This window comes from Kogia breviceps, chromosome 5 (genome assembly GCF_026419965.1).
Source record: "Kogia breviceps isolate mKogBre1 chromosome 5, mKogBre1 haplotype 1, whole genome shotgun sequence".
In the NCBI taxonomy this organism is placed as follows: domain Eukaryota; kingdom Metazoa; phylum Chordata; class Mammalia; order Artiodactyla; family Physeteridae; genus Kogia; species Kogia breviceps.
In genome coordinates this window covers 79408007-79428444 of record NC_081314.1, presented here as the reverse complement: position 1 = coordinate 79428444, position 20438 = coordinate 79408007, and the positions used below count along the sequence as shown (strand labels likewise).

At 36.4% G+C, this 20438-nt stretch overlaps 1 protein-coding gene across 1 annotated transcript in view; it reads right to left on the bottom strand.

Annotated features, from left to right (window-relative positions):
* Positions 1-20438, bottom strand: part of OSBPL11 (oxysterol binding protein like 11) — a 102751-nt gene that overhangs the window by 43263 nt on the left and 39050 nt on the right. The window contains exons 6-8 of the mRNA XM_059064391.2: positions 10249-10450; positions 6220-6365; positions 726-866 (exon numbers count right to left, since the gene is read on the bottom strand). Of these exons, the coding sequence (XP_058920374.1) occupies positions 726-866; positions 6220-6365; positions 10249-10450 (489 nt within the window). The remainder of the gene's footprint in view (positions 1-725; positions 867-6219; positions 6366-10248; positions 10451-20438) is intronic.

The following is a 20438-nucleotide window of genomic DNA, read 5'->3' as shown; positions in this document are numbered from 1 at the left end:
TGTGGGATCTTCCTGGACTGGGGCACAAACCTGCATCCCCTGCATCGGCAGGTGGACCCTCAACCACTGCGCCACCAGGGAAGCCCTATCTTTTCATTTTTGATGTCTAATATATACTAGTAATACATATACATAGAAACAAAATTTGCATTAATTGAGTGTTTATGTTATTGGTAAGGCTTCTAGTCAACAACAGATTATTAGTAGTTAAGTTTTGGGGGAGTCAAAAATTATATGAGGATTTTCAACTACATGGGGGGTTGGCACCCCTAACCCCTACATTGTTCAAGAGCCAAATAGAGTTCCAACAGAGATCTATGTCCACGTAGCTAAAAATATCTACTATCTGGTCCTTTACAGAAAATGTTTGCTGATCTCTGTTATAGATTAATACCTCAAATGCACTATCCAAAATGGGAAGTAAGAATAAAGTAGAAGTATCAATGACTTTAATGGTTTTGTGGGATTATATGCTTTTCTTTAGATTTTCCAATTCTGTATCCCAATGGACCCCTTTTATTTTGTACAGAAACAAGACTATAGGTCTTTATTTGCCATGTGACTTAATGCTGCACAAAAAACCTATCACATTTTTTATGAAAATAAATGCTGATCAAGCGACTAAGAAACCAACTCATAAAGATTAAAAAGCCCTGACAACATTAACAATCATAGGTATAGTCTTAGTCTAATGATCTCCTTAGACGGTTTATCCCATTACTTACTCTTGTTAAGTCCATGCCCAGCTTGAGCTGTGATAAGAGATGTAGGATAACACTGCGCTGCTCTTCCACAGCTCCCAGGTCATCCTCCTTGTTGTCACAAGTATCCTCCACCTCATCATCTGCATTTATTTCTTCAGGTTCCTTGATGAAAAATAAAGCAAAAGTCTATTGTTACTAGTGCTTATTAATATCCATTAAGAATAAAAGTATAAACATCAGATGAAGACATTTATATTGGGCCTAAATAAATCTGAGAACAGACAAAAATCTTTCTGAAAATACAACTTCCATCACTTGGCCATGGAACAGATTTCCTTCAATGAACCCACTATCACTGACATTGAACATATTGTGGTTTTTTCATAAGTATCACACATAAAACACACATATTTTGTGAAAACAGGATTTTTCAGAAAGAGTGAAAATGTCTCACCTGAAACTTAGGCTTTGCAGGCTTTGATCACCTGCCAGGGGACCCTACCACTACCTATAATTTAAGATGTTTTGAGAATTAAATATTTGCCCTATTTTTAAGCTAACACTATAAAAGTAAAATTTTAAAGTGAGTATACATGTCAAGTCTAACTTCTGTAATCTATATTTAGATATTGCATCCTTGGAGTTGTCAGGAAGAAACTTTGGGGATGAAGGGAATTCTAGGTGCAGGTATAGAAAACTTGTAGTTGCTTATGCAGTCTTAATGCCACAAAATGTTCTCTGCATAGTTCTTCAATCAATAAAACCACCCCTTGAAAAACCAAAAATGTTTACTCTCATCTCAATAGGGTCTTCCCTCCAAATAACTGGTTAAAAGAAACCTAATTTCTTATTTCTATTTAAGCAACAAATAAAAGTTTCAAATCCCAAGATTCTATAATCTTATCAGATGTCACTTTCCATGTTTATGTGGGGATGGTGTCCCATCTCTCTCAGTGGTACCTCTTTTCATTACCTTTGTGCAAGACAGCCTTCAAAAGTATATTATCTTTGGTATTGTATTAAATTTTAAGTTATGAGGATTTTAAAAAGGAAATGATTCTACCTTTAACTTTCTCTTCCCATAACCAAATCCTATCAAACAAGAAGCCCATCTGTTCTATGTAGCTAGGCAAAGAAAACCAATCCTAATCAGGCATTAAATCAAGAACTTAATGTTCTCAAAATATTAAAAACAAAATACAAAACTTGGTGACACCGTTAAAGAATAATGGGTTTCTGGTTATTCTTTTGCCTTTGTTTTTCTCCTTTTTCTTCTCTCTCCTTGGAACTAAGAAATCTTTACTAGCTCAAATTCTGATAAATCAATTAATGGTCTAGTTCATTTCTTCAGAGACCAAACACAACAATTGTGTATATCAGAATTATTTCTGTTTTTATGACCTTGAGGAAAGATCCCAAAGGCAAGTTTCTCAATTCCCCTTTTCAATGGCTAGTAAGTCTGTCGGGAACTATTGCCTGTTTTCTACCCTAAGTCAGTTGTACAATATAGTTTAAGTATACCAGTGAATGTTTACTCATTATGAAACAGGGGAAAACCCAATCATCCCTCTTTCTATATATGAATTCCAAATATAACAATTTTTCATTTGAGAAATGTTGAGGGGGAAAAAACTAACAGATCTTAATTAAATAATGTTCTCCAACCTTCTGAAAGGTACTATTACATTTGAGGTCAGAACCTAGGACACAGATTAATAATAAAAATACAGCCTTAAACATTATTATACACAAAGTTATACACAAAGTTTACTTTGTGGTTTCCTCTAATGAAAATAATATTAAACTAAAGAGATAAAATATAATCTGGTATGGGAACGTATATATACGTATAGCTGACTCACTTTGTTATAAAGCAGAAACTAACACACTATTGTAAAGCAATTACACTCCAATAAAGCTGTTAAAAAAAATCTGGTAGAAAAACTAAAAAAATACAGTTTTTGTTGTTTTTATAAAAATAGTCAGGGCTTCCCTGGTGGCGCAGTGGTTGAGAATCCGCCTGCCGATGCAGGGGACACAGGTTCGTGCCCCGGTCCGGGAAGATCCCACATGCCGCGGAGCGGCTGGGCCCATGAGCCATGGCCGCTGAGCCTGCGCGTCCGGAGCCTGTGCTCCGCAACGGGAGAGGCCACAACAGTGAGAGGCCCGCGTATCACAAAAAAAAAAAAAAAAAAAAAAAGTCAAACCACTTACTAAAATAGAAAAAAAAGGAATTTTATTCACGATTAAATACTGATTCTAAAGCATGATGTGAATGGAAGAATTTGGAAGCTCTCTTTTCTTTTTGAAATGGCCCTTCTTAGAGACTGTCATGCATTTCTTAAAGAAAAGCTTAAGGTAAGGGCTTCCCTGGTGGCTCAGTGGTTAAGAATCCGCCTGCCAATGCAGGGGACACGGGTTCGAACCCCGGTCTGGGAAGATCCCACATGCCGTGGAGCAACTAAGCCCGCGTGCCACAACTACTGAGCCTTTGCTCTAGAGCCCGTGAGCCACAACTGCTGAGCCCACGTGCCACAACTACTGAAGCCCACTCCTAGAGCCTGTGCTCCGCAACAAAAGAAGCCACTGCAATGAGAAGCCTGCACACCACAAAAAAGAGTTGCCCTCGCTTGCCACAACTATAGAAAGCCTGTGTGCAGCAATGAAGACCCAATGTAGCCAAAAAGAAAATTTAAAAAAAAATAAGGAAAGCTTAAGGTTAAAAAAAAAAAGCATTACAAAAGTTCAAATAAACATGCTCAAACATATAAAATCCCTAAAAATCCAGAATGGTTAGCAAATACAGTGGCAAGTCCTGTTGAATTTCTAGGAATTCATACTATTTGGAGATTGCATGGCAGAGGGAAACCCCAATATTCCGCAAAACTCATACTAATCCCATTTTTTTGTCTTCCTGATTTCTGACTTGGACACTAAGGAACTGTGGGCTTCATTCTAGCCTCACTGAGGTTTACCTCCTCTATCACTTGACAGCAAAATTTCCACTACTGTAATATATGTTTCGAGTTTGCATTGACACTCATATTCCAAAGAAGGCATATGTGAAATGCTTGAGTGGAGTCTAATGTCTTTTGTAATTAAAAAAAAAAATCTATGCACTTAGTTTTCTATTTGCACTAGGTCATACACTTGGTCTACTCAACATTTCAAAAGATTTGGAAATTCAACGATCCTCTCCTCCCCACCTCTGTGCCCCATCTCTAACATATACCTCTATTCTGACCTCCAACATGCTTTGTATTCTCATTTAGAAGTATGAAAATGTTGGAGTGTATGACCTATAGTTTATAACTTTTCACTTGTAAATTACATCTCTAGTCCTGATCTCTCTCCAAAGCTTTGGTTACATCATTTCCAGTTGCTTTTCATATACATTAACAATCATATGTCCTCTTCTCAAACAAAATTCACCATGTTCATAAACCATACTAAACCTTTTCTTTCAAAAAGCTCTTTCTTCCTAATTTTGCTAGTTTTGCGAACGGCACCACAATTTTAATCATTTAGTCTCAAAAACTTGGAGTCATCTTTGATCCAACCCTATATCCAGTCAATCACAAGCTCAATTGATTTTTCGTTTGAAATGCACATTACCTATTCATTTGTCTTCATTTCTACTTCCATAGCCTTCTATACACACTTTAATTCCAAGTCATGTCATATACCAATCTTTTTAAACATATCGCATCCCTCCCCATGCTCATGATCTCACTATGTATCACATTAAGACTAAATTCTTCTGCATGAGTTTTATGTTCCTTGGGGGCACAGTTTACACTGTATTCTATGGAGCAGTGCTCAGGAGATTATCATTCCACATAGCATGAACATGAATGGTCATCTGGATTTGTAAAATCCAACAACCCTGGTGTCATTTTCCATAAGCCAGGTACTCTGCTAAATTTATTTTATCTAAATAACAATCTTATAAGGTATTACTACCCCTGCTTTACAGATGAGGAAGCTAAGCATGGTTAATCAATTGGCCCACGTGTTAGTAAATGACAGGACCAGGGTTCAAAATCATCAGGCAAGGCTTTTCTGCAATAAGTACACATGCCTTAGTATCCCTGCTTGTGTTACTCCCCCATCTTGAGATTCCCTTACTACTATTCTTCTCTTCAAACCTGTCTCCTTTCAAAGCCTAATTTCAATTCCACTTTCTCTCCAAAGCATTCCTCATCCACTCTACTCATATACCTCTCTTCTTTCCCTGAATGCCCATATCCCAAGAATCTAAGTGATATCTATTAAAGATGAAAAAAAATAAAAAATACTGCTTTATGTTATCATCTCATTGTTTCAGTATATATGTGTTGTGACTCTAAATAGATTTTAAGTCTCTTCAGTAAAAGAACTGTCTCTATTTTTGTGTCTCCTCTAATTCTTAATGTTGGACTTGTCACATATTAGCTAACTTAATGAATACTTACTAACTTCTTGACTCCACAGATGAATTAGTCAAAAAGCTATAGGAAAAAAAGGATTTTTTTTCTTTCTTCTCCCCCACCCACCCTACTGCCACTGCCTGCCTCACTGAGTCAAGACCTTTGCCAGCTTTGGAAGTCCCTGTGTTATATGTTTCTCTTAAGAAGTAATTTGCTGTTATATAAATAACCATAAACCGTACATTACTCTTGACTCAGTAATTCTAGTTGGGAATATAACCTAAAGAAATAATCCAAATAAAGGGGAGGAAAAAAAAATAAAGCAGTAGACAAAATGATATAGCATTATTTATAAGAACAAAAAATAACAAACAACCTAGACATTCAATAGCCTACTTCAACCTAAAAACTTTTATTATATAGGCCAGAATAACATATAAGAATACTTATGAGAAGTAGCAAGTAAAAAGAGCTTAAAACAAAACTATCTATGTAATTATGATAACCATAAATATAATAGATGTAAACTCAAAAGGCAAAAAAGCAGTATGATTTGTTACAGTGGTGGAACTATGAATAGAAGAAAACACTGTTTAGCTTCTGAGAAATGTGGAATTAATATTACTTTATAAAAATATTAAACCCTAAGACTGTGTGCTATTTTAAGTAGACTAACACTTTAAAAAATTGGTTTGGTAAAGTGCTTACTATCAACAAAACCTTAATGTTAAAATTTTAAACATAAACTTAATAGTAAACACCTAGTAAATAATGTTAAATTAAGAAATGTAAGAGATAAATATCATGCAAATAATTTTCTACTAGAAAAGCGATTTTCCAGAAAAAGAAAAACATGCAAATTTCATTTTTAAAATACATTTATATGAAGCAAAAGTAAACTAAAACTAAAAAGGCCACATAATTTAACCTGGAAAACTACGTACACGTTTTAGACAATAGACCCCTTCCAAAGCCAGTGCAATTTAAGGTAGAACAACGTCTAGAGTATGCTCTCATTATGTTGATTTGCATGTCCTGACAATGAAAAGATGCTTTTCAGTGATTCCTAATTTTTACTCCAAAACTCTACGTTCATATTACCTTACCCTTGCTAATAGTCCAGATTCTGCAGCGCACTGCTCTTCTGGGACTGCCACTGGCTTACTCTGCTCAGTTGCAAAGGGCTGGTCAGCTCCATTTTTATAGTGGTTTGATAAAGGTATCTTTGGTTCTAACCACTCGATTGTCGTTCCTGATGAAGTAAGAGAAAACTTTCGCTGAAACTTGCTCATAATCTGGAAAGTTCAGCAAATGTGGATTTTATTAAACAATTTTCTTCTGAGCCTACAAGACTAAAAGCAATTCAACCTGTTAAGAGACTCTGCAAGACAGTGACTTGTATCTCATTAGCATGAGCATCATGATTGGGTATTTTACAACACAGCAACCTGTAACTTGAAATCAGATACCATTTAAATGAATCAACCCTGAATAGGACTAAACTCACTTCTTATGCAAATTTATGAATCATAAAATGTATTCCTACCCTAACAGTTGATTTGCTGGCCTTTCTGCATGAACCCTGTCCCTCTAGTGATAAGAAGTATGCAGTTAGGCTAAAGGAAGTCACAATTACAGGAGGAACCTAGGACTGTGAAACAATAAAATCTGCTTCAATTTGGGGTTGAACCGTATTCTCAGTAGCAATTTTCTAACTAATCAAGATAACCCCCTTGATCTAATTTAAGAATTGCAAATATATGTCCATTATGTTTTTTCCAATCATATAAAAAAGCTCCATATACTTTTAAATTGAAAGGCTCTCCTACTGAATAAATAATAGCTGACCTAGTGAAAGATAGTGGTCACGTTTAGAGACCTGTCATCTTCTCAATTAATGACTCAATGTCTCTTATTACCCTCAACTAGTTTAACAAAGTGGATTCTATGCCTAATCAATAATGGAAAATGTTCCATTTGATTTCAGAGGCTGATCTAGGTTTCACAGAAACTTGGTTATATAGTGCTACATTAAGGGATGCTCAGACTACCACAGCAGAAATTAAAAGGAGTATGGAATTTACTTAGTCTATAACAAAATCCCAGACTTGAGTAGAGGAATAAATTACAAACTACCTATCAGACTCCCAGAGCATCTTGCCTTGCCACTCAGTTCAGTTACACTCGGCACTGGCGGGGGGGATTCATAATTAGGGGAATGCCCTGGATAAGTTCATGGGGTCCCTTTCAAAATTCCAAAGAAATGAAACCACTTTGTTCCTACCTTGAAATGTTTATTTTTAATATCAATATCAAGATTTCCTTACTTCTCGAAATAAAATGCACACAAACACTAGACTTAAGAGATCTGTTTTAAGAGATCACTCAACTGATAAACCATAACAAAAATTTTAATCAAACCAATCATTTGGTCTCAGGACCCTTCTACATCAATAATCACTGCTGTGCTTTTTTATAATATACATTAAGACCTCATGGGACTAAACACTAATTTTTATTAAGATTTCATTTCTTGGATCATTTCAAAATTTGAGTGGGAAGGTAATTCAGTTTGTTTTCTTCACAGTTTTATCTTCATTCTCAACTGACAAGAATAAATTTCTACCTACTTAATTTGGAAAATATAGCAATTTATGGTGAGAAATACAAGTATTAGTTAATTCCCTCAAATACCCACAAATCTGTGCTCTAAAAAAGTGATATGGGAGAATACCTTTTACTTTAAACACTTCTATAAAGTTTACAGTGTGTTTCACATTTTTAATTAAAAAAATACAAATTTATATTGGGTATGCTTCATTAATCACAAAGCAATCATTTAAAAAATAAGACTATTAATTTAAATTACACAAATGAAATTCTAAGAATTTAAAAAACTTACATAGTATTTAATTAATCAAGTATTTATTTTTTTTTAACTGAAGTATAGTTGATTTACAATATTATATTAGTTTCAGGTGTACAGCATAGTGATTCCGTATTTTTATATCTTATACTCCATTAAGAGTTATTATAAGACAATGGCTATAATTCCCTGTGCTATACAATATATCCTTGTTGGTTATCTATTTTACAAACACCTATCTTCAAACAACTATGAGGTAAAACAAAAATTAAAAAGGAAAAAAGAAAAGCCTGGTGAGGAATGTACTAATATATTCACGGGGGCAACTTCTGCTTGGTAAGATAACATATGATTTTTCTTTCAATTGCATGGTAGTTTCTAAATTTTTTATAATGAGTACTTTATAACAGAAGAAAATTTATACTGGACTATTTAGAATTCCTCTAAGACAACAGTCTATGCTCACAATGCACAATTTAGGCTTTTCTATCTCTTTGGAATGCCCTTTCCCCTACCACCCACTCCTGAACTAATTGGTTTTCTTAGCTTTTCTGTGCCTTTCCCAGACTTTTTTTCTACCAGAAGTATTAGTCCATTCACAGGTTCTCCCACAGTACTTTGTTCCCACAGTAAGTGGCACTTTACATATTATAGTTAACTATTTACATGTTTCTTCCCCAAGTGGACCATGAGTTCCTTAAGTGGAACATACATAACTTACTGGCCTCTGTAATACTGCCATGACCTATATCTACAACTGCCATTAGCTTGTTATTGTTAGCTTGAAATACTGAATTTAGGCACACATGAGGATGGGATTCATACCCTATCCATATCAAGATCTGACTTGGTAAACTTTTTCCTGCACAAAGCCTCAACATCTTCCTAAAATATCTTTCTTCCACAAGCAAGGGGAGTTCCTTGTATAAGAAAACAATGAGTATTGGGAAACACTAAGTTACTACTATTAATACAATGTGATGGGAGTGGGGGAGTTGGGGAGATGTTAAAAGGGTACAAACTTGCAACTAGAAGATGAATAAGTCCTGGAGATCTAACGCACAGCACAGAGAATGTAGTCAACAATACTATATTAAATATTTCACAGCTTCTACGAGACTAGATCATAAATGTTCTCACTACAAAAAAGAAATGACAGGAAATTCCCTGGTGGTCCAGTGGTTAGAACTTGGCACTTTCACTGCCCAGCCCTGGGAAACTAAGGTCCCGCAAGCTTCACGACATGGCCAAGGAAAAAAAGGAAGAAATAAATAACAATTATGCAATGTGATTGAGGCATTAGCTAACACTTTGGTGGTACACAAATATATAAATGTATTAAATCAACATTTTAAACGTACACAATGTTATATGTCAATTATATCTCAATTTTTAAAATGAGTTTATTAATCTCATTTAATAGAAAAACTCATTTTTTGTTATTCCATGCAATAACATTCTTTTCCCCAGTAAATTAATTTCAACAAATAGGTGCTCTCAAATACTAGATGTACATCTTATTTTTTAAACTGAAAGGTGACTGATAGACTTTATTTTTTTATTATTTATTTATTTATATATTTATTTTAGGCTGTGTTGGGTCTTCATTGCTGTGCGCAGGCTTCTCATTGCGGTGGCTTCTCTTGTTGCAGAGCATGGGCTCTAGGCGTGCAGGCTTCAGTAGTTGTGTCTCGCAGGCTCTAGAGCACAGGCTCAGTAGTTGTGGCACACGGGCTTAGCTGCTCCGCGGCATGTGGGATCTTCCCGGATCAGGGCTTGAACCCGTGTCCCCTGCGTTGGCAGGTGGATTCTTAACCACTGTGCCACCAGGGAAGTTCTAGACTTTATATATTATATATATATATATATATATATATATATATGGAAATAATGAATAGTGGACTAAAGCAAAACTCAAGGAATCATTCCAATGTTTCTACTTTGATCGTCGAGAAGAGGGATGCCACCAACTTTAACAGAAATATAGAAGACATGAGTTTTGAATTCAGTTTTTGACATGTTGAGTTTGAGGTTTCTAAAGGGATATGTAATTGTATGAGACCTAAATTGGTTTTAGATTTGAAAAAGGACACAGTTAAAAAGACTTTGTATAACATTAGTGTGATAATTAAAAACCCAAGAGGCTTGCTGGTTTTCTATTCGTTTCGTTTTGATTAAGATTTTCTGGAGTAGAATTACAAAGGATACAGTTGGTCCTTTCCCTGTTTTGACCTGCAATGTTAAGTCCTACCTTTAAGCAATAACTTACCTGAAGGCAATGAGCCCTTCTGATGTGATGCATGCTGCAACTGGAGAATATGAAAGCAGTCGTTTAAGCAGTTTATAGTTGCCATGGAAGTAGCCTTGAGCATTAAGAGATCCTGGTCCAAGGAACTAAGATGGCCAGAAGCAGGAAGGCATTCAATTCCTCTAATTAAGTCTCTTTGTTGTCCTTCAGCATGAGACATCATCTAAGGAAAACAACAATTCTGTATGTCCCACTCATAATTTCTGTATAACATGTAAACATACAGTTGCCATTTTAATTACAATATTCTGTATAACATGTAAACATACAGTTGCCATTTTTAGGGCATATTAGGCCTAGAAATCTATTTTCAATTTGTTTGGCTATTCTCAATAAGCATTTAATAGTGCTTCTCAAAAGACGGTAACTTTTGGCAGCTACACTTTTTCTTTGGCAGAAACAAAGATCAAAAGACTTCCACCTTTATATAAATTTCTTTAACAGTATACATTTATAAGTTATCAGAAAGAACATTCCAGATCATTTTTAATAGCAGCATTAGATATTTCACTCCAAAGTAAAAATAATTCCCAGTCTGGGCTCTCAACCACTTTATTCACAGCACATCTGGACAGGCTCAATTTGAACCTACAGTGAAATCATGATAGTTTACATGCTTCTGCTTCCCCAGTCTAACTTTCTGGTCCCATTATGTTGATTTTAAGCAAATACTGGATATAAGCTTTTCAAGTTAAAAGAGTTCAATACGCTTTTTGATTAGGAGGCCTAACTATACAGTTCCTAACAGAGTCAGTGGAATAACAACGATGATGAGCAACCCAATTTTTAAAAATGAAAACTGAATTTAGAGGCTTCCCTGGTGGTCCAGTGGTTATGATTCCGTGTTCCCACTGCAGGGGGTTTGGGTTGATCCCTGGTGGGGGAACTAAGAGCCCACATGCTGCCACATGGTGCGGCAAAACAAAGAAACAAACAAACAAAACCCCGGAATTTATTATGCTTAATTATTTTCAATTGTGAGCAGGAGGTTCTCAGATTGTCCACCCTTTGGAAATTATTTTAACTCACAGAGAAACTCTATAGTGGAGAGACTCTTTTAGATTTCAGACTCTGTTCCAGACAATTTTTAATACAGTTCATTGGAGGGCTAGTGAAAGAGAGATGCGAAATGATCCTACCAAGCAAATTAAGTGTGTCATACATGAAATAGCCCCTGAAAACACATGCGTAATACTGGATCAAACAGTCACCCTAACCAGAAAAAAGGGTTGTTAAATGAAAAGTGTGGGTATAAAGGTATCTACACAGATCTTCCTCCAGTTACAATGGTGTTACACCCCGATAAACCCATTATTAAGTTGAAAATATCATAAGTTGAAAATGTCTTAAGTCAAAAATACATTTAACACACTTAACCTACAGAACATCATAGCTTAGCCTAGACTAGCCTACCTTAAGTATGCTCAGAACTTTTACATTAGTCTACAGTTGGGCAAAATCATCTAACATAAAGCCTATTTTATAATAAAGTCTTCAATATCTCATTTAATTTATTGACTATTGTGCTAAAAGTGAAAAACAAATGGCTGTATGGGTATAGGAAGGTTACAAGTGTATAAGTTATTTACCCTCATGATCATGTTGCTGATTGAGAGCTGTGGCTTGCTGCCTAGCATCAGGAGACAATATCATACCACACATCACTAGCCCAAGAAAAGATCAAAATTCAAAGACCAGTTTCTACCGAATGTGTATCACTTTTGCACCATTGTAAAGTTAAAAAAATCATACCATTGTAAAGTCAAAAAATCGTATGTTGAACTATTGTAAGTTGGGGACTGTTTGTGTGTGTGTAAATGTTTTTGTATATAAATGCTAGGACTAACTCCCAATAATCCAAAATTATGAATAAGTACAAAACTTTGGAAAACAGTTTGGTAATATCTACTAGAGTTAAATATATAGAGCTAAATAAATATAATCCATGATCCAACATTCTTAGTTATATAACTAACAGATATGTATGTATATATGTTCATCAACTCAAATGTCTATCAACACTGAAACTAATTAAAAATATTAAAGTATATCCATATAATAAATACCGTGCAGCAACGAAAAGAAAGGAATTGCTACACTCAATACGTAAGTAAATCTCCAACATATGCTGACTAAAAAGAAGCCATACCCAAAGGAACATATATTTTTTGATTCCAGTTTTAGAAATTACAAAAACGGGCAAAATAAATCTATGGTATTAGAAGTCAGGATAGTGAGGAGGGTGTAATGATGGAGAGGCATGAGAGGGTCTTCTAGGGTGTTGGTAATATTTAATTTTTTGATCCAGGAGGTAGTTACATGAAAATTACAAGATGCACACTTGTGTGTCAGGTTCTTTTATACATGGATTCATGCTTAGAAGGTTAATTAAGAACTGGGATGAAGATCAAGGGAAGGGGGCCAAACAGATCCATTAGGTTTACCTCTGGTCTAATGAAAAGAACTTCTATGGCTAATTAAACAGAGCAGAAAGCCAGATAAGAAATTGTAGACAAAATTCTATAATTAGTTGAGGCATAAGCTCCAAATTTCTAGAGACAGTCCTGGTTTATGCCTTAGAGTCTGCTGTAATTATATCTAAACCTGTTCCAGTTTGAAGACCAAATTACATACTTACTCTATTTCTTCATTCTAAAAGAACTTCTTGGTATGTAATTAGAAATGGGAAGCTTGTATTATGCCTCTTTTGTATTTCTCACTGGTCTAGGGGTCTTTAATATAATTGTTCTTCCCCTCTGCTTCTAGCAATGTTATGAGCAAATACTAACTTTAACACTTGTCAGATTTCTTAAACAAGTCACAATAAATGCTAGTATTGCTGAGGGAAAAAATTACTGCTCAGCTATATCTGAAACCAAGCTGAATTTATTACTTTCCAGGCAAAGAAGAACTGTTCTTTCAGAACAAATCAAAGAGCTAATCTTATACAGATTTTTTGGGGAATTACAACATTCGAGGATGGGTTGACTTTACAAACAAAAGTAACAGAGTGGAGGAAGTATGGCCTTTAGGGATTGTCTGACATTCAGAAGTAAGTATACTAAAACAGGGCTGTTAATGATTGAATTGAGCTGGTTAAACAGGCTCCATGTTACTTGCTGAGAGCTTCAATCTAGAGCCAAACAAGAGGCTGTTTTTCGCTTTCTTTCTTTTTTAAAATTAATTAATTAATTAATTAATTAATTAATTTTCTTTTTGGCCACCTTGGGTCCTCGTTGCTACGTGTGGGCTTTCTCTAGTTGTGGTGAGCGGGGGCTACTCTTCATTGCAGTGTGTGGCCTTCTCATTGCGGTGGCTTCTCTTGTTGCGAAGCACAGGCTCTAGGCATGCGGGCATCAGTAGTTGTGGCTCGTGGGCTCAGTAGTTGTGGCACACAGGTTTAGTTGCTCCGCAGCATGTAGGATCTTCCTGGACCAGGGATTGAATCCATGTCCCCTGCACTGGCAGGTGGATTTTTAACCACTGCGCCACCAGGGAAGTCCCCTCACTTTCTTTCTTTTTTTTTTTTTTGCTGTACGTGGGCCTCTCACTGTTGTGTCCTCTCCCATTGCAGAGCACAGGCTCCGGACACGCAGGCTCAGCAGCCATGGCTCATAGGCCCAGCCGCTCCGCAGCGTGCGGGATCTTCCCCGACTGGGGCCCGAACCCGTGTCCTCCGCATCGTCAGGCGGACTCTCAACCACTGCGCCACCAGGGAAGCCCTCGCTTTCTTTCTTGAACTTAGAGAATATAACTTCTTATTCTCACCATAAGAAAAACATTTGAAAAACTGGACATTTAAATTAAAAACACCTGTTCACTTGGCTACACTCTTCAGAGAGCATAAAGGAAAAAAGAAAAGATGTACACTTATTATCTGTATACTTTTCTATATTATATTATAAGCCAATAAAACGATAAGAAAGGAAAAATCATAAGCAGCATACTGACAACATAAATAATCAGCTATCACAACATAACACTTAAGAGAAGAAAGTGTTTCCTTGTGCAAATGGCCCAAAAAAGCCACTTGCTAGTGCTGATGTTAGAAGTGAAGATGCCTAAGAAAGTGATATTCTCGACTAGAAAAAATAAACTTTAAATTATAATTATAGGGCAAATCTTAAAATTTGGTTATGGTTCTTTCCAAAGCGAACAAATGTGTTGATCATATATTTACAATGAAATAGAACTGATTGTGTGACGCTGTTTTAGTGATTGTTCCCGACATTATGAAACCAGTTCCTCAAGAAAGAAAAAAGGTCAGGAAAGCTGAAAACTTGCTTAATCTGTGTTTTGTAGCTAGATATGCCAAATATGATGATAGTGTACATCACTTAAGTGGCATCTAATTTGTCTGAAAACTAGATGAGAATCATGATTTTTTTTTTTTTTACTTTATTTTTATTTTTTATTTTTTGTGGTACGCGGGCCTCTCACTGTTGTGGCCTCTCCCGTTGCGGAGCACAGGCTCCGGACGCGCAGGCTCAGCGGCCATGGCTCACGGGCCCAGCCGCTCCACGGCATGTGGGATCTTCCCAGACCGGGGCACGAACCCATGTCCCCTGCATCGGCAGGCAGATTCTCAAACACTGCGCCACCAGGGAAGCCTGAGAATCATGATTTTATTGCTTGTATTTTAAATGTCTGTCTCCCTTACTAGACTGGTCATATTAGCCCCTCCCAGGGTACAGCATAGTACCAGCATGAAGCATGCACTGCTTAACGGAGTGATTGATAAACTGTACTAATAATAAACAGTAAATACTAAAATAGATCACTTTAACACTTCAGTAATAAATCTATGTTCAAGCACAATATAACTCTATTCTCAATAGTCAGTTGCTTCATCTATTGCCAGACTTACTCACGGACTTTGATTAAAATACTCCTTTCAAACTCACTTTGAATTATATCTTTGCATTACTGCCTCCTGGAGCTGGATCACTCTAGAACAGCAATTCTCAAACAGTGCTCTGCAGATTCTTGTCGGACTCTTTTCGGGCGGTCTATGGAGTCGAAACTATTTTCACAATAATTTTAGGAAATTAATTTGCCTTTTTCACTTGGTGGCATTTGCACTGATGGTGTGAAAGCAATGGTGGGTAAAACTGCTAGTGTCTTAGAGTGAAGGCAGTATCATCATCATCAACAGTACTAGTCATCATTGTATTCTTCACTTCCATGCACTTAAAGGGGGGTCGGGGAGCGGGCGGGAGCCAGTTTTACTTAAGAATGTTCTTGAAAAATAGTAAAAATTATTAGTTTTACTATATCTTGACTCTTGAGTACACATTTTTTAATAGTCTATATGAAAAATGAGAAGTACACTTCCGTTGCATATCAAAAAAAGTGCACTTCTGCTGCATACCAAAGTACTGTGGTTGCCTAAGGAAAAGCACTTGTGAGACTGAGCTGGAAGCTGAACTAGCTGTTTTTTCTGCAGATCACCATTCTGACGTGAAAGAATCCCACCTCTTCCTGGCACACAGCTCTTAAAACCATTGTAATTTCCTAAGTGATCAGAGCATAAGGGCATCTTCTGTTACAATATTTGGTTTCTTGTAATAGCTTCAGAGCATAAAGGTGAAATGTGTCCTTTGTTATTCACAACAAACCGCTTTCAACCACAGTAGAGTTAATGGAGTGATTTTTGCAGAATCCCTCGATGGGGGCTGATTGCCAGGGGACTCAACCCTGTAGATTAGAGGGTTGGAACTTTCAGCCCCACCCCCCAACCTCTAGGGAGGAGAGAGGGGCTGAGGTTGAATTAATCACCAATGGCCAGTGATGGAGTCAATCATGTCTAAGTAATAAAACCTCCATAAAAACCCATAAGGAGGAGGTTCAGAGAGCTTCTGGTTGGTGAACACATGGAGGTGCTGGGAGGGTGTGCAACCAGAGAGGGCATGGAAGCTCTGCATCCCCTCCCCAATATCCTGCCCTACGTATCTCCTCCTCTGGCTGTTCCTGAGTTATAGTCCTTTATAATATACTGGTAATATAGTAAGTAAACTGTTTTCCCAAGTTCTGTGAGCTGTTCTAGCAAATGACCCAACCTGAAGAAGGGGTAATGGAAACCTCCCATTTATAGGTGGTTGGTCACAAACACAGGTGACAACCTGGACTTGCTAGTAGCATCTGAAGTGGGGGCAGATACTATCTCAGATAAATAGTGTCAGAACTGAATTGAATTGTAGAACACCTAGGTGGAATCTGCAGAGGGTAAGAGAACTGCTTAGTGTGGAGGAAGCCTCCACACATTTGGTGACCGGAGGACAGAAGCATAGGGTGTTGCAGTAGAAAAGAGGAGAAACACAGTGATGTTTTTCCTTGACATAAATCACGACTGTTAGAAACTATGGCTCTTCTGGCTTAGGGGTATGTGGTAGACACCTCAAATTAAACAAAATGACTTGCCACTTCAAGAAAAACAACTGACAGTATTTGTGGCCAATTATAAAATCTGAGCTTTAAAATGAAATTACAACCTTGGAAAACCTATGTCAGTTACCATGAGCTTGACAGTTTTCCCATACTGAAAGCCTTTTCTGATGAGATTAGTGGGGATCTTAATGAATTCGAATTTTTGATATCGTATATCAACATCTGTAAGACCTGCATAACTCTGAACTAATATTTTCCAAATGACTGATGTGTAGTGTTACAAAATTGTGCATAGGTTAAAGATCCATTCAAAGTGCAAGACGAACCAATGTATTTTCATGAAACAATATGAAAAGTTCACTGATATATATTAGATTCCACACTGCATCTAACACTTAAGAAACTGCCACTGTCAAGTTTTGGTGGAGTATCAGAGAAGAATAGCCACAATTACCTTAAAAAGCTATTAAAATATTCCTCTTTTTTTCCAACTACGTATCTGTGTGAGGCCAATTTTTTTTTCATGTATTTCAACCAAAACTACATATAGCAATAAATTGAGTGCAATTATTTTGTTTTGGGAAAAAATAGTTGTTTGACATAAAAACATGTTATTTATATTAACATGTATGAATTTATTAATTTTTATTTTAAAATAAAACATTAAAATTTAAAATAAAATTTTAAAACAAGTATTTTTGAAATACCTATTTTTATGTATAGATAACTAATAAAAAATAATAATAAAGAAAATAAAATACCTGTTTTACTTTCTAATACGGTAAATATTACCCATGTAAAACAAAAGCTCTTTGAGGTCCTCAATCATTTTTAAGACTGAAAGGGATCCCAAGACCACAAAGAGCTTGAGAACTCTTACCTGGAACCATAGGTAAGCATCGTATCAAAAGTTTTCTCAATGTCTTTCTTTGAAGAGGAAAAGGATCTGCATAGTCTCAAAGTACCTCCCCAAGATATTTATTAACTACAGAGGGAAAGACAGCAACTTTACAGTGGAGAAATCCAGTAGAAGCTACCTTAACCAAGTGATCAAGGCCAACATCACCAGTAATACGACATACTGACATCATGAACTCCTTGATATAGGTACCAAGGATATATATCTTCTAGGGTATTTTTCCCCAAAATGTATAATCTCACTCAAATAATGAGAAAACATCAGATAAATGCAAATTTGGGAACATTAAATAAATGTAACTGGATCTTCATAGGTGTCAAGGTCATGAAGGATAAGGAAAGACTGAGAAACAATTACAGACAGAAGGATACTAAGTAGTAATAACAACAACTAAATGCAACATTTTAGGACAGGATCCTAAAACAGAAAAAGAATGTCAGTGGAAAAACTGTTAAAATTTGAATAAGGATTATAGTTAACAGTATTGTATCTATATAATTTCTTGGTTTTGATACTATGTTATGAAAGATGGTAACATTACAAAAAGTTAGGTGGGGGATATATAGAAACCCAGTACTACTTTTGCAACTTTTCTGTAAATTTAAAATTAGTCCAAAGTAAGCATTTAAAAAGTGTTCTTGGACTTCCCTGGTGGCCCAGCGATTAAGAATCCACCTGCCAATGCAGGGGACATGGGTTCCATCCCTGGTCTGGGAAGATCCCACATGCTGCAGAGCAACTAAGCCCGTGCCCACAACTACTGAGCCTGCCCTCTAGAGCCCGCAAGCCACAAGTACTGAGCCCATGTGCCACAACTACTGAAGCCCACGCACCTAGAGCCGTGCTACTGCAACAAGAGAAGCCACCACAATGAGAAGCCCACGCAACGCAACAAAGAGTAGCCCCCACTCACCACAACTAGAGAAAGCCCGTGCACAGCAACAAACACCCAACACAGCCAAAAATAAATAAATAAAATAAATAAATTTATTTAAAAATTTTGTCTGAAGGATAAAAAATGGTATAAACTCTCCAAATGGACTATTTTCTCACAAATAGAATTATTCCATTGGAATACAGAATGTTCCTAATAGTTATAATTTTATAATTTGACCTGTTGAGTTTTTAAAATCAAAAACATCAACCTAGAGGCTTCCCTGGTGGCGCAGTGGTTGGGAGTCCGCCTGCCGATGCAGGGGACGCGGGTTCGTGCCCCGGTCCGGGAAGATCCCACATGCCGTGGAGCGGCTGGGCCCGTGAGCCATGGCCGCTGGGCCTGCGCGTCCGGAGCCTGTGCTCCGCAAAGGGAGAGGCCACAGCAGTGAGAGGCCCGCGTACCGCAAAAAAAAAAAACAAAAAAAAAAACCATCAATCTAGTGAAGACACAGACACTCAACTAAATTTTTTTTTTGTATGTGGCATTGGCACAGAGATTGCCAAACAATGATCAACCCTCAAATCCTAGGATAATTACTGGCGCCATAATTCAGGAAAGCTGCCAATTAAATTAGTCAGTTCTGTAAGTAAATACCTGTCCTTCCTAAAGAGGTAGTTGTGAAACTTTGGGGACACACACTCTCTACATACAAGTGTCAGAGTTACATGCTAAACATTAACATGCTATCACAATGATATGAAAGGTATATTTAAAAATCACAGAACATTATAGTGTGGGTACTGTAAGAAATTACCCCTGGGTGTGAGAATAACAAAAGAACCATTAGAGCAAGAAAGAGAAGCGTGGGTGATTAAAGTCATCACAGTAGAAGAGAAGCTGAGATATAACAATAGTCTCAGTACAGCAGGTCCTAAAGATCCAAGCACAGCCAAGCAGAGTTCTCCACAGATAGCTAAAATCTCAAATACAAAAAGGTTCCTTTTCCGTGAAAATGTGCACCAAAATTCATGACAACTTAAACTACATGCGTTTTGCCTGTTTTGAACTTTTTACTGAAGTATATATACTGATATACGGTATTACAGATAGAAAAGTACACTTCTCACAAGTATATAGGCTTGATGAATTTTCATAAACCAAACACACCCATGTAACCAACACCCAGATCAAGAAACAGAACATTAACAGCATCTGAAGAACCCTCAAGCTCCCATCACTAGCCATGATCAAAGATTTCCAAAAATTTCATGGCAGCCTAATTTTTAAAGGTTAAAGAACACACTATGATACAAGTCTGCCCCTAGATATTTTTCTTTATTCTATCCCTTATCTTAACCAGTTTTAATATTTCCTTTTCCTTCACTGTAGATTAATATATCAGTACCTTGATTTCCTTAAGACACAAACACCAATATTTATCAACAGATTGAATATCATCAACATAAATACTAAAAATGTACTGTTTTATGAAAAAAGGTATTTATAATTGTCACTTATTTATAACAGGACTAAAAAGTGAGTCAAAGCTATTGTTTGTTTATCTCAAGGATGTTACTTCATCTCTTTAAATCTCAATTTCTTCATCTATAAATACAAACCAAAATAACTTGATAGAGGGAACATTCTCCCCAATTTCCTGCCTTAAATCATTTGGTTGTGATTTATAATATTATTTTCACAATTCACTACACAGATATTTATAAGTTCTACCAAAATTAACTCAGTAAAAAAACACCCGGATTATTAAGAACCTAACAACTGCATCCTTTATTAACTAGAATCATTTGGTACTCAGTTTGAAAGAGAATGAAGAAAATGGTGAGATAAGGCAACATCAAGGATTTAACTACTCTATTTTTGTGTGTGTGTGAAATTCTCTATTTACATGTACCAGTTAAAGAAAACAGTCAGTTGTTTGACCATATAGTCTTTCCACTAGGCTTAATA